General features: G+C 35.9%; 2 protein-coding genes across 3 annotated transcripts in view; one reads left to right on the plus strand and one right to left on the minus strand.

The window, feature by feature from the left end:
* The window catches only part of THADA (THADA armadillo repeat containing), a 215,153-nt gene that overhangs the window by 193,778 nt on the left and 6,081 nt on the right, over nucleotides 1–15,294 (minus strand). The window lies entirely within an intron of this gene.
* Nucleotides 1–15,294, plus strand: part of PLEKHH2 (pleckstrin homology, MyTH4 and FERM domain containing H2) — a 54,256-nt gene that overhangs the window by 34,752 nt on the left and 4,210 nt on the right. For both annotated transcript variants that reach the window (XM_053972841.1, XM_053972842.1), the window contains exons 18-29: nucleotides 40–148; nucleotides 251–363; nucleotides 2,512–2,691; nucleotides 4,672–4,769; nucleotides 5,224–5,401; nucleotides 7,043–7,198; nucleotides 8,520–8,617; nucleotides 8,989–9,130; nucleotides 9,861–10,006; nucleotides 11,574–11,703; nucleotides 12,603–12,689; nucleotides 14,303–14,440. In XM_053972841.1, the coding sequence (XP_053828816.1) occupies nucleotides 40–148; nucleotides 251–363; nucleotides 2,512–2,691; nucleotides 4,672–4,769; nucleotides 5,224–5,401; nucleotides 7,043–7,198; nucleotides 8,520–8,617; nucleotides 8,989–9,130; nucleotides 9,861–10,006; nucleotides 11,574–11,703; nucleotides 12,603–12,689; nucleotides 14,303–14,440 (1,575 nt within the window). The remainder of the gene's footprint in view (nucleotides 1–39; nucleotides 149–250; nucleotides 364–2,511; nucleotides 2,692–4,671; nucleotides 4,770–5,223; nucleotides 5,402–7,042; nucleotides 7,199–8,519; nucleotides 8,618–8,988; nucleotides 9,131–9,860; nucleotides 10,007–11,573; nucleotides 11,704–12,602; nucleotides 12,690–14,302; nucleotides 14,441–15,294) is intronic.

Raw genomic sequence — 15,294 nt, forward strand, 5'->3', positions numbered from 1 at the left:
AGCACGGAACAAGTGAGCTGCTATGTTTTTCTGCTTTAGGACACATGGCTTTATCATCTGACAGTTGCAGCTGGAAGTACCAGTGTAAATGTTGGATCTGAGTTTGAACAACTTCTTTGCAAATTATTAAATGTGGAAGGTGATGCCAGTAAGTTTATTTCATTTCAACATACTGATCTTCCAATTCTTATTTAGTAAATGTACTTATGAACTGAATTAATTACAAAATGTATATATTTTATCTGTTTAGCTTCTCAAATTTGGAGACATCCTACCCTTTGCCATAGCAAAGAAGGAATTACTTCCCCTCTTACAACACTGCCATCAGAAGCCTTGCAAACTGAAGCAATTAAATTATTTAAGGTAAAACCATAGCAGGTGCCTTTTTTATTAACTGACTATTTTAACTCTTTGCTAAAGAATGGCTGTTAGTTGGCTTACTAGAGATATTCAACAGATAAGAAAAAAGAGATGTTTCTTTTTATCTTTAGTGGAGGTAACTAATGGAGAGCAGCAAAATGTGCCCACATTACCTCACCAAAGACTATCACTTCCAATGTAAAGATGGCCTTTAGTTGTGAGGGAGCAGTTTAGGCTTCAGCTTTTGGTGTTCCTACTTATTTGATAAGTTAAAGTGCAAGTTAGTAGAAAAATCCATAACCATCATGAGTGATAATAATTTTACCTTGAAGTTCATAGGTCCAAAGAATCTAACAGCATGGACAGATCTCTGCATTCAGAAAACTTTATCTGAAATGCTATTTTTTCAATTAGATTCAGGGAAAAAATCATATGCAAAAGTTTTATTGTAGATACATTTAAATAATCTGGGAGATATTTTAAAAATCAGAAGAAAAAGAAAGTAAATTTAAAGTTTAGGCAAGTCATGGATTATCTAAAACTGAGATATAAAGCAGGGATTGTACTGCTCTTTTTAATAAAAAGAAAATATTTTCATATAAAGTAGCTCTTCTTAAAAGACCAATTATTCAGTAATAAAAATAGAGAAAATATTCCATAGAAAAATTATTAAAAGTATTTCACAAGAGTTATTTTTTAAAGATTCTCACAGATCTTTAAAAATTGTAAAACTTAAAAATACACATACACATGTGTCCCAGTGTAAAAACACTTTATGATTAGGAGACACATACTGGTTCATAACCACTGAGCCACAGCTATGTTCTTGAGAAATTTTCTGTGCCTTACAGCTTTCCCAGTTGAAGGCCAGGTAGGTAGTTGATGCCTATAAGACAGAGAGTATGCTGCAATGCCATTAACCTCCTTTCAGGCTATAAAGGCTAATTCAGAGACAAAATAAGATTTGCTGTTCTTTTGTCTCTATGTTGTGAAATAAATTACAAGTTGGAGGGCATGGAGGTTGGATAAATGAATTTTCTCCACAAAACTTAAGACGAGTTTAAAGAACAAATTCCCTGAAGCATCAACTATCTGGAGAATTTTGATGTTATGGTTCAGATCTAGAGAGGAATTCAAGACAAACACTGTATGTTTTGTCATGGACACATTGAAGCAAACTTTCCAGCTTGTTTCTTTGGGATGTTTGAAGCAATTCAAAGAAGTACATCCATCTTATTTTCTGCAATTCTGCAGCATGAAAATTTTCAAGGAAATGTACTTCTTTGATAAAAACAAATTTACATCTACTTGGAAATCACTTTTCAGATCTAATTCAAATCACAGACACTTGCCTCAAGTAAATAAATTAGAGATTACTTGTATGACCTTTATTGAAACCTTGTATAAATCAGCTGAGAAGTCAGGTAGGGAATTTAGAAACAGATCACGTCATGTTTCAGTTATCCCACTCATGATAAAAATAGACTAGAAATAGATTTGGCTTCCATCCACTTCTTGTATTTTTGCTTCTATCCCTTAAAAATTCAACTATTGTATACAGTAAATGCAACAAGTGATATATATGCTTTCTTCTAACACAACACAACAAATGATTAATGTCTGGCTTTCCTAAGACAGTACTGGGTATAGGAAAGGTCATAGTTAACCTACAGTAAAAATACCATGGAAAGCCAAGATGTAAATCAATGGCTCTGAGTTACGGATTTTTTATCTGTGTATATGCTGCCGTGTAGTGCTTACTACTTAAAGAAGCATTTTACACTGTCTGGCACTGAGAGCTGTAGGCATTGAATTTCCAAGTCCTGTAGAGAGGTGAGCTGTGTTCAGCATGTCCTTAAACTTGCCTGCCACCACAGTTGTTCCAACCCCTGTTACAGTTCACTCTGTTAGATACACAGTGAAAAGCATGGGTTGTACGAGGTGTTTTAGCTCAAGTCTCCCTGTTTAGATTTTCATTCATTCTGGCCCCTTTTCACCCCATTTTTCAGAACCAGCAGAGTTTTCCAAGTCTACTGGTAAACTTACTAATTGTGATTTCTATTCAGGTACACTTTTGATATATAGAACATCTTAAAGATTTGCTGAAGCTACCTTGTATGTAAACTCACTTGCTTATTATTTTATATCTAGACCTGCCAGTTGTTTATAAATGCTGCAGTTGACTCTCCTGCCATTGATTACCATGTATCTTTGGCCCAAAGTGCTTTGCAGATCTGTCTCACACATCCTGAACTTCAAAACGAGATCTGTTGCCAACTTATTAAACAGACCAGGCGTCGACATCCACAAAACCAGGCAGGACCAATACAGGTAACCCGGTATTTATTTTAATGGTATTGATTTCAGCAGCAATGAAGAAACTACACAGAGTGTTTAGGATAGTAAAGAGGCTCTGCTCTTCTGCAGCATCTGCTGAGTTAAGATCCAATTCACTGCTGCTATGTTTTCCTGAAACAAAGCTGATGCTATCCTCTAACAAAGTATGTGTACCTGGTGGTAGAATATATCTCTGCCCATGCTGTTTGTAAAGGGTGGACATAAAATGGGCTGTCTTCAAGTCAAGTGTTAAGTAAGAATGTAAGAAACCTAATTATTTTTTACTGCTTCTTTCCTAATAGAGGTGCTGCCTCAGGAAGTTTGGTGTGTTAAGCCACATAGAAAATTACTCAATAGCATGAGTGTGAAGTAAAGCTGTGGTGCCATGTAGTGGAATATCAGATAAGGCTCAGGGCTTCTGATAGATGTCCCCTCTTGTGTGCCATGCTGTTCTGTATTCACCCTGCATGCTACGTTATTATACATACTTGAAATTCTTCCCTAATAGCACTGAATAGCACTGCCTGCTATTCACTCTATGCAATTGTGAAATGAACTGGAATTGCATGGAAAGCCAATACTTGGAGCTTGCATAGAATTAACAGAACTGGAATGTTACACTTATGATGGAGCAATGCCTACAGAACTGGGAGACTTATCAGAAAATGAGAAAGGAAGTTACCATACAAGGCTTCTCTAATAGACATGTTTTTCTCTTACCATAGAAAGTAGCACATGACCAGCAGCCATACCTATTAGCTAGAAACAGCCTGTACCTGGGAGATGGCTGATGTGTGGAGAGGCACTGGAACAGGTTGCCCAGAGAAGCCATAGGTGCCCCATCCCTGGAAGTGTTCAAGGCCAGGTTGAGTTGAGCTTGGAGCAACCTGGTCTAGTGGAAGGTGTCCCTGCCCAATGCAGGGGATTGGAACTAGATGATCTTTAAGGTTCCTTACATTCTATGATTCGATGTGTGCATTGCTAAAACATTCACAGAGCTTTTATAACAGACATGGTACATTCATGTCAGTTAGCACACACTGAAGCTACGTATGGCTGATGGAATTTAAACTTACTATAATTCTTCTTTGGTACTATTCTTACCATTGGCAAGGCCTTCCCTCTGATGCAGATAAATTGTTGTTTTCCTAACCCCCTGGAATGATTTTTAAGAGTTAATACATGCAGTAAACACATGCAGTTTTCAGCCTTACACTAAGTTTTTTAAGTCCTAAATTCCTGCTGTAGTCTCCTACCCTTGCTTCTACTGCAGTGTATACCTTCAACAGAGCCAATGCTATCCTCAACCAAAGTATAGATATTTGATGATATTTTACAGGACTGTGCCAGTTCTGTAAAATTTCTATTTAATATGAGGCAAATCAGATAAATCAAGATAGAGAAACACAGTTTTTTAAATCTCAGTGAAGCATTGCTATACTAATTGTGAGAAAATTATTGCAACATTAGTAAGTGTATATCAGGGTACATAAGAGCACTCTGTATTAAGTGAAACCAATGAATACATACTGAGCAACAATATACCAAAATATTGAATAATTGTTTTTTTCAATAGTTACTGTAAATTTGGTAGGAGAAAGCATGTCTTATGTGTTGCTTCATAATATGTGTAACAGGAGAGCTGAATTAAATTGCACAGGCTTCTCTTCATATCATAATGCTTGGTCTTGCAGCTTTAGTACTTCTCTTCCTCTGTATTAACTGCTTTTTATACAAACTCAGCTGCTTTCCCATTTCCAGCCCCAAAAGAAACTTGGTGTACACATGTAAATAGAGTATTGGGCCTTTCAATGAGGTGATATGCTTATTTACTCAGCTTTTCCTCTGTTTTTTTCATTCCTATTTCAGCAATTTCAACTTGGCACAGTAAGCTGCACTGCTGGCCAGTAGCCACAGCAGGAAGTTTTATGTTAACAGGATTTTTAAAACAGTAAATGTATTCCTTTTGTTCAGGGCTTGCAGCTTTTGGCCCTCTGCGTTGGACTCTTCCTGCCCCAGCATCCATTCCTTTGGCTTCTTAAACTTCACTTAAAGAAGAATGCAGATTCCAGGTGTGCCCAACTAGTCAACTGGTCTTTCTGAAGTACCTTGTTTTCAGTTTTTCCTGTAATATATCAAATCTTCCGACGTATATTTTAAAATTAATTTGAGTAGAATTGCTACTAAACTAGAGTACATATTACTTCTGTGCATCACTTGGGAAAGTTACAAGTTTTTAAAAAAGTATTTTGCAGTGCATACTCTGAGTGTATGTTGCAAAACTGTGAAAACCAAAATATGGCAATTACACAACACACCCTGAGCCATGTTCATCTTTGGCACAATTCTGCGGGTCTCAGTAGACTTATTCTCTTTCTAATTCCACATGCAAAAAAATGCGTTGGAAATCTCATAGAGTGAAATCTGAGTGCTCCTCCCATCTGGCCTCTCCAGAAATATTCACTCACAGTTTACTATCCTTTAAATCAGTCCCTAGGAATTGCCTTATTTCTCTTTTTGCCACAGGACTGAATTTGGGAAATACGCTATATATTGCCAGCGCTGCGTAGAACGTACCCAGCAGAATGGAGACCGAGAAGCCAGACCTTCCAGAATGGAAATCCTTTCCACTCTCCTGAGAAATCCCTACCACCATTCCCTGCCCTTCAGTATTCCAGTTCATTTCATGAATGGCATATATCAGGTAATGTCATGCAGGCCACGAAATCTGAGCTCTCCCAACCCGCTGCTGTCAGCATATACATGAAACAGTACATCAAAAAGAGCAAGGTAAATATGGCTTAAGTTTCATCTTGTGCCAGTGCCAGCAATGGCAGGCACAAAGTATTTGTGATCTGATTTGATCAACTAAGAGTAAAGGTTTGGGGGAAAATCTTGAAGAGAAAGAAAAAAGTAAAACCTTGTAAGAGTAAGAACTGACAAAACTCTGTTTCTTATTTAACCTGACCACCAGATGAATGAATTAGACTGAAGGACAAGGAAAGGTATTAAATTCCACTTCCTTTCATCAGACATCTTGGAAGTTAAATACCTCAGTGAAGGCCTGGAAGCACAGCTGTAATTCCCATTATCAGTCCTGAAGGATAACCATATTTGTTACACAACAAACATGGCTCCATTCTTAACTCTCTGGGGATATCATTAGTCAAAGCCCCTAGGAAACATTCCACGGGCTTCCAAGCATGCTGCTTCACATCCTGGTTTATGTTTCCAGCTGTGAGAGATGGCTGAGAAGAGTTTCAACAATTTAACAATTCATAGTATTCCTAGACAGAAAGCAACTTTTTATATGAAATCAAAGCTATATCAAATAAATATTTTATTTCAGATTGTCACAGAAGTACTTTGCATTTTTTCATCTCTAAGTTTCTTAATTGCTTACTGCTTGCCCAGTAAAACAGAAAAAAATATCCTTTAAATCATCCTAAATGGTTTCAAAATTGAAGTTTGGAGAAGAAAAGGAGTAACTGTTCATTAGTTATTTACTGTCCAAAATTGTATAGTTACAAGGGCTAAGAAAATTGTAATTAAATACATAAATTACTTCAGTGGGATCAGCAAATAACAATTATAGTGGTATTAAAAATTCTTGTATTAATCTCTGAAGATTAATCAGATTTTATTTTAATGCCAGGCACTGAGAAGTTCAAACAACAGTTCATTAACCATTTTCAAGACATTTTTTACCAAAACATTTTCAACATGTCAAACACAGGAAAACACTCTCAATACAAATTTAAGTGAACATCAGTCATTGCTATCTGTAAAGAAGCTATTTGCCATCTCATGCTGAAATGTCAGTCACAACAAACAGAAGTTCATATTTGGGGAAGTAAAATTTAGAAGGTTCTATACATTACTGACCTGTGTAATAGTGACAAACCAAAATTCATAAACTATTTTAGATCTGCCAGTGTATATCTGTCACCTGATATCCCTCTAAAGTTGCACATGATGAAAAATTATTAATTGATCTCATTTGTTTCTGCACTATATTGAAAGGTACAGGAATTTATACTCTTCATTTTTCAAGTGGTATTTTTCACAAAAAGCTCAGATACTAGACTGCTACCTGCCATATAAATTCTGTAATAGAATTCCAAGTGTAACAAGTGCAAGGAAACCAATTCCACTAAACAGACTTTCCATGTGGAAATCTTTTTCAGGCCCTTTATGTCAATTTTTAATTTCCAATTACAGTAATGGACGAAATGGGTCTTACAGTTCCACCGTTATTCTAGAAGTATTGTATTTCAAAATCTTAGATTTAAAGGGAGAATGGGTGTGAGTTTGATAGCAAAATACATTTTGGCTTCTTTTTTAGGTTGTTGGGTTTGATGCCTCTACCACAGTAGAGGAATTTCTGAACACTCTGAACCAAGATACAGGGATGAGGAAACCAGCTCAGTCAGGATTTGCACTGTTTTCTGATGATCCCTCTGGCAAGGATATAGAGCACTGTCTTCAAGGAAACATCAAGGTAAACAAAAGCCTTTAATGGGCTGTGCATATTAAAAAGTCTCTTCATTTCACAGAGCTCTCTTCAGACAATGTAAAGGAAAACATTTTTCAGGCTGAAAACTGTCTTTTTTTTGGTAATGTGAAAGGAAAATTTTTTTTTAAAAGATCACTTTTTCAGTTGCTGAAATTCATTCAGTGAACTATAGTTAAAAGCTTTCTCCAAGAGATCCATATTATTCAGAGAAGTAACAGCTGTGTTAAAAAACAAAAAGCTGTTACAGTTCTTTAACACTAAGAAGCATTAGAGTCAAACAGGGATTTAGAGATTTCAGTCAACATTTCTGATACGGCTCCAAAAGACGAGCGTGTGAGGTCCAAGAAGTCATTGATACTGGGGTGGAAATCCTGGGAAATTAAAAAAAAAGAAATGGTTCCTTCTCTTTGGCTTGCCATTGTTCTGAATTTTAAATTTTAGCTCCCTCTATTGCTAGAATTAAATTCTTAGCAGTAAAGAGTGACAAAACGCAATATAATGTGTGCTTTAGTAAAATATTAGATACAAGTCTTTTAGCAACTAATGAATCATTAATTTTTTGTATTTCTACCAAGTAGCTTTTTGCACCCTTTGGCCAATGTTCACAACTGCACTTTTGAGTTACAAGGTGTGGTACAACCCAGCCTTAGTGATAAACAAACGGTGTCACCACGAGTAGAAAAATTACCATACAGAAAGCAAAATTTATAAAATATGTACTTATTTTCTAGGTAACTATAATTTTAGAAACTACTCATATTACTGCTTCCAGGAAGGCTCTTTTATGAAGGAATGGTGACATGAAGTGCAGCTGAGCTCCTAGGATCTCTGTTCCACCTCCTCCCCATCTGCCCACTTACCCACCTACACAGCTTGTTGTGAAGCACTTTTGGTGCGTTTTATAACAAACTTCACGCCAACTTTACAGCAGTTACTAGAAAGGACCTGTAAAACTTCGGCATGCAGCAGAAGAAGGCAGAGATCAAAGGCATTTGATTAATTATATAACAACTTACTCTGTGTTATTACACATTCATTGGCAGCTGCTAAATCAAGTACCTGGCCTTTCCATGTTATGGCTTATTTCCAAAGGTAGTGCATATATTGCACAAAAACCAAAAATGTTAATAATTAAACACTTTGACTAAGAAATACAAGTTATACTTCAGTGAGTTTAAAAATTCAAGCTGTGTATGTATCTAATAGGTGATAGGTAGAGGACATTAAAATAAGTTGACAGTTTCTTTTCAAGGTGTTTTCAAATAGGAAGACATGCCAAATCAGGTTTGTATTGCTTTCCTTCTAGATCTGTGACATTATTTCAAAATGGGAGCAAGCCTCCAAAGAACAACACCCCGGGAAATGTGAAGGCACAAGGACTGTCCGCCTTACTTACAAAAACAGGTTTGTTTAGCAAGTATAATATCTCTGCCTTGTCCCGAGATTTATTTTTCAGTTCCTGCAGTTTCTTCATCTGAGAAACACTGGCTGACTTGAAGCATGCAACAAAAATAGTAAATGGGTGTAACTGGGTAATTTTTTTTTAAATAACCTTTTTTTAGTTCTTAAGAGGTGAGCAGGACTGCAAAAAATCCCCACTGAAGTAATACGACTGACATTAAATATTTACCCACTGGTTCAAGTACAAGTGTTGCTCTACTAATGTGTTTTGAAGCTGAAATAAACATGTCACATTCAGAGCAGATACTGCTAATCCTCAGGGCTAATGCATTTCCCTATCTTCTTTATTTAATAACTTTCTGTCTTTTCTGTAGGCTTTATTTTTCTGTTCAAGTTCATGGGGAGACAGACAGAGAGAAGCTGCTGCTCGTGTATCAGACAAATGATCAAATAGTCAATGGACTTTTCCCTGTAAACAAAGAATTAGCGATGGAATTGACAGCCCTTTTAGCTCAGGTAATCTTTATGCTTGGATAAGTCACACAGCAATTTTTAAGGAGAAAATCTTAAACAAACTGATCCAGGATTGCTTGACATTCAACTGACCTCCACCTTTTACACAGGAGTGTGCAGGAAAAAGACTGGGCTGGAAACTTTGTGTAAGGCAATTCTTAACTGGAGTGGAAATGCTATACAGCATTTGCTTCTGCTGGGACCAGTATGGCAAAATGTGCTTTCCCTCTTACACAGCAAGGCCCTCTGGCATTTAATATCACGTAATCATGTACCATTTCTTCATTCATTATTCCTTCCATGATTTCTGCAAATTAATTCTCCAAAGTAACAGCTCTTCAATGAAAGTCTAAGAGTCCTTTACTAGACATGGTCTTGATAAGATGTTTTATTTTAAAAAAATTAAAAGCACAAATGAAGGGTTTTGAGAAAGTAATTTGATGTTGTTATTCAATAAATGTAAACTGATTTGTGTCAGCTGGAGATATAGCAATCTAAGAGGAGAAGTAATATTATGTCTGTACAATTTGCGTTTGATATTTAACATTTTTCCATGGTAGATAGAAAATAAGAAAATCACTAGTGTGACTTTTTTATCAGTGAAAAGTATACCTTATTTGACAAATTCGTTTTCTTTTATACTTGGTCGAACAGATCAAAAGATAGTTCATAATATCCAGCTAGAAAATTACACTAGAGTAACAAAAAACTTTTTTCATGGACTTCCCTTTAGGTAGAAATTGGAGATTTTGAACGGCCTTTCTCAACTCCAGCAGGACAAGTCAATTCCCAGTCCAAGTCCAACCAAACACTAAAGCAAGTTTTGGAGAGATTCTACCCTAAGAGATACAAGCAAGGTTGTTCAGATGAACAGTTAAGGTGAGATGGGTTTTTTGATTCATACTCTCTAAAGATCTAGGAATGAAACAAGGAAGTTTTAAATTGTCATTGGGAATAATGTATTGTTGAGCTATATTTGCCTAAACTTGTGTTTGAAACTCATTTTCTTGCTAATGTAAACAACCCATTTCCTCTGCACATTTCTAATCTAAACAAAGGACCATTATTAATAACACATTCCAGCAAAAGATGTAGCAGTTACTACATAGCATTACAAAACCCAGGGATTTTGAAATTCTTATTTTTCTTATACAGCAAATCTAAACGAGGTCTGAGTGTGCACAGACTGAAGAGTTATTGAAGGACATTAGGACGTGATCTGTTTGTTATTCTTGTGTGCAATCTCTGGCAGCCAGTCAAATTGGCAATGTATAACTTAGTGGACTTACTAGTAAGGTATCACTTTATTTAAAATTCATAACCTGCAAGGCATTTAAATCAACACCTACTGACAAGAAAATGAGTGGAACAGTGTAATAAATTATCCAAAGTTAGTGATACAGCAGTTTTAAAGTCCAGTAAATAATCATAGAAATGTTCTTCAGTACAGAAAATTTTCAGGTTGAGAAAATTTAAAACTATTATTACATGCACATAGTGACATTATTACATACTCAGAAAACAACGGGGCTTACGCAGTTAACTTCAAAGAACAAATAATAAAAGGTCTCAGATTAGATTTAACTCATGGAGGAAAAGTGAAACGTCTGTTGAATTGTTTAAGTAGTCCTACACTACCAGCTGGCAGAGCTGGAGATCTGTGGCATGGGAAGAATCACTCTGTGCCTGCCCTATTGCCTATATCATTTTTGCTAAGGGTGCAGTTTGACTTCATAAACAGTAAGACCAAAGCTGCAAGTGATGAATCTCCCTTTACTACACATCAGCCCTCCCTTTTCTTGGGCTACATCTAATAACCTTATGGCTGCTGGGTAAGCCATCCCTGCAGGTCAGTGTCCTAGAAAGGTATTCTGGGCTGGGGTTTTTTTGAGAATTAGTTTTTCCATAGTATTGAAACAACTTGCCAAGGAGCCACAGATTCACAAAAGAAGCCAGAAAAAAAGACCCAGTGTGAACACACTGTCCATCAGGACTAGCATTCTGGGTAGCAGTGCCCAGACACACTTAAAGGGAGTAGTGCTAAGCCACGTCTTTCACGCCTCCTACCAGCCACAGGTAAAGATATGTGCTAAGCTGGATGGATTTTTGGAATGACAGCTGACATAGCTGTTGAGTACTGATAAAGGTACATTGATTCTCTGTAGAGACACATTAAAAGCTGTCCCAGACTTTCTGCCTTTATGCTGCAACTGCTACATCAATATTTAATCATAATGTTTCAGAAATTAGAAGATACTTCATAATTTTCATGTGCATTAAAATACTAAATGACATTTTGGATTTATTTAATACTGTATCAGTGATAGTCCTTATATTAACTGAAATTATCATTTAAGAAATGGATTCTCTTGTTGTTCATTAAACTTGCTGTTTGCAAGCTCTGGAATTCCCTTCAGTAAGTAAATTCCATCCTTCATTTCAACAGACAGCTTTGCCAGCGACTGTCGACAAGATGGATGGCTCTCCGTGGGCGCAGTGCCGCAGACTGCGTGCGCATTTACCTCACCGTGGCCAGGAAATGGCCTTTCTTTGGGGCTAAATTGTTTGCAGCAAAAGTGAGACATTTTAATGAGTTTGATTGGGGAGAAGGAGGAGGGGCTTAAATATAATATGCAAATAATAGCACATTTTTGTTGAAAATATCTTGTGTACATGAGCTGATTGAATCTCCTGTCAAATTACTTTTTAAGTCGTACACTGGTGAAATATAACAGCCATAGTACTAAGTGTATCATAACAGTAGCTTTCCAATACACTTACTGTTTGTTTTACATTATTAATCTGTGTCTCCGTATCCTTCTATCTTAGTTTGAGACAGCCTTTTAAGTTTAGACTCTTTTTACCTGATAAGTAATAGAACATTGAAAAGGTATCATTAGATGGTTGTGGAAGCTCAACCTTGCAGAAGCACTAAATGTGGTTAAGGGTATTTAGAGCACTCCCTTCTGTGCTGGCCTCTTCTCAATTTCTTTTTACTACTGGTATCTTAACTCTCTTTATTCAAATAACAGCTCTGTTAAACAGAACTGTCACCTCATGCCTTCAGTTTTAATAGGTAAACCCAGTGTGTGTGTAAATATATATATATATATATATATATATATATATAAAAAATTGCATGTCAGCATTCTGTGCTTTGTGTATTTAGATATAAATATGTGTGAGCTAGTGGACAAACTGTAAGACACCTGACCATTTTATTAAGGAGACTATATATTTTATTGGACTAAGCACCAGGGCAGGTTTCAGGTGTATCAGTTTTGAGTTCATTGTTCTGCCACTGGCCACCTATGTGGCTTTGGGCAGGTGTTTCAATTCCTTTACTGAAATCTACACTGAGAGGGAACTGAAGTGAGAACTGTGGATGGAGAGAGGTTTATAATAGCTGAGAATTATAATTATTCACATATTGCCTCATTTTGAAGTAGTAACTAAAGAACATTTCTCTTTGTAGCCTCTAGCAACAGCCTCAGTTGAGAAGTCCTTCATATGGTTTGCTGTCCATGAAGATGGCATAAGCATCCTGGATTACAGCTCCATGGTAAGTGAAATTGCTATTTTAAATCTGGTCAAGATAGATTTTAGTACTAATTATATGGAGAGATTCACCACCATACTGTCTAAAAGATGGCATTAGTTTTCCATGCTAAGTTATCTAGGCCTTCTCTTAAAGCAAAAATTCACTCCTTTTAAAATGCTTTAATGTTATCATCATTACAGTAGCACTAATAATGGAAGTCAGTAATGAATTCTTTGCACAGAATTTATTTTTGTTTATCAGATACAGTTTTTATATCATTTAATGAAATGTTAATGTTTTAATCATTCAGATGTCAGGAAATCCATAGTTATTGTAATGTTATTACAATAACATTAATTTTCTTTTCCTGGAGACTTAATTTTCCAGTATTATTCATAATACATACACTCTGCAAAGAGCAGTTACTTTAATAGATTGTTATTTTCATTGTATTATTTTTGTTTAATAGTAGGTAATATAACCCAGTGTTATTTAATTATGTCATTTTAGGCTGAGATTTTTCTTTGATTTGCAATACAAGTTTTCATAGAAAACGACTCGTAATCAGAGTAAAAAGCAATGCCTGAGAAGATCCCTGCTTTCATTTATATCCTGCAAAGAAAAAGAATGGCATGCTGCTATTAGCAAGTGCTAATATTGAATATCAGAAAATTAAAATCTCAGCTTTATAATTGTGCTGATATGGGCCTTTTCATTACATTTCTTTGCAGTTAAAGAAATAATAAAACAAAGAGCACGAGGAGAGCAAACAGCAGCTTTCAGGGAACAAGCAAAATGTGCTTGCACCAGACTGCAGAGAGCTCTACAAACACTGCTCCTGGAGCTATGGCATTTCTGTAGGGCATTGCCAGATTAAGTACAGGCAGGCCTTACTTGACATTCAAGGAATGCTCAGCTTCTATGGAACATTGGGATTTTCTGTAGGAAGGATATCAGAAATGAGGTTGCAAGGGGTAGAGATAATAGTATTTCAAAACTGGGGCAAAAAGAGGTTTACTAAGGAAGGACACTAAGTCAGTTACTGTAGAAATGTTGTCTGACAATGAATTTTAAATGCAAACATCTGCAGCAAATTAATGTCAGGTGTAACAATAAATTAGATGCTGATCTTAACTCAAAGGCCATTACTGTGGTGTTAAACCCTGAACAGTAAGAAACAAGGGATGAAAAGCTGAGGAGCCTTGAAGAACATTTGTGTTTTATCAGAGATGTGAAAAAAATAGCACAGAATTTAATTTGTGTGTTTGCAAAACATATCACTGCATAAAAGAATACCTGGAGTTAAATTCTTTCAGATGTCTCATACTCTGCCATTTAATTTATTTAGATACTGCTTCAATTTCAAGTAGAATTTGTAAGATTAACTTCTTTCAAAGTCAATCAAGATTTGGGTAAATGGAATTACACACTTGAGTTGAAATCTTCTTGTATCTTTCATCTAATTAATTTGGAATAGAAACAGAGGTCAAACTTAGAAGTTATCATCTACAGTGAATGAAGGTCTAAATGAAGCTGTCCCAAAATTCATAGTTAATTTCAAAATTCATAAGAGGCTACCTGTATTGTCCTGCTTAACAGCTTTGTGTTTTGTTCTGGGGGTTTCCTTTTTTCAGCGATTGACAGTTACATACACATATAAGAGCCTGATGACTTTTGGAGGATATCAAGATGATTTTATGCTGGTTGTTAACAATGCTCAGACAAAGGACAAATCAACTGAAAAACACCTTTTTGCCATGACAAAGCCAAAGGTTGGTCTATTACCTGAAACAGTTTCCATCTGCTTTTGTGCTCTCTCTAGTGGGTAATCCCTAACAGATGTGAAAGATGAAACACCTTTTTTAATTCCAGCCTGCTCAGACTACTGGCTTTTGCCAGATGATTTTAGAGAGCAAATAATTAGTAATGTCAGGGCTAACTGTGACAGTACTGATGTGTTCCTGTTCTTTTCATGTTGTTGTCTATAACATTCCAAATTTTTCATAGAAGGACAAAGAAAGCTGATAAGGACAGAAATTACATGCAGTACCTAAAACCTAGTCTGTTTGCCTAATCAGCACCAGAGATGTTTTTTCAAAAAGTACATTTGGGATCTACAGTGAAATTGTAAAACACAACATCTGAAAGATCAGTCACTCCTTTAAAATCCTAGGATATTTTTGCTTTTGGGAAAAGAAAAATAAAAAGAAAAAAAAAAAGAAATAAAAAAGAAAAAGCCCTGCTTTTAAAATCTAGCTTCTCTCCTTTACTGGTAAGATTGACTATATTAAAAGTAAAAAAAAAAAAAAAAAAACCCAAAAACAAAAAAAAAAAAAAAAAAAAAAAAAAAAAAACAAAAACAAAAAACCAAAGGTTTTGCTGTTAGTTTGAACAAATGTATGAAATCATACAAAATTCCACATATAAATTTGGTTCAAAACATGACTCTTCATACAAATAAGCATAGTAAAATACAGATATGGAAGTTTCTCTCAGATTGTGCCCTTATAGAATCACAGAATGGTTTGGCTTGGAAAGGTCTTGAAAATCACCTAGCTCTGGCCCCCCTGCCCTGGCCAGGGACACTTTCCACTAGACCAGGTTCCTCAGAGCCCCATCCAAGCTT

This window comes from Vidua macroura, chromosome 3 (assembly GCF_024509145.1).
Source record: "Vidua macroura isolate BioBank_ID:100142 chromosome 3, ASM2450914v1, whole genome shotgun sequence".
NCBI classification, from domain to species: domain Eukaryota; kingdom Metazoa; phylum Chordata; class Aves; order Passeriformes; family Viduidae; genus Vidua; species Vidua macroura.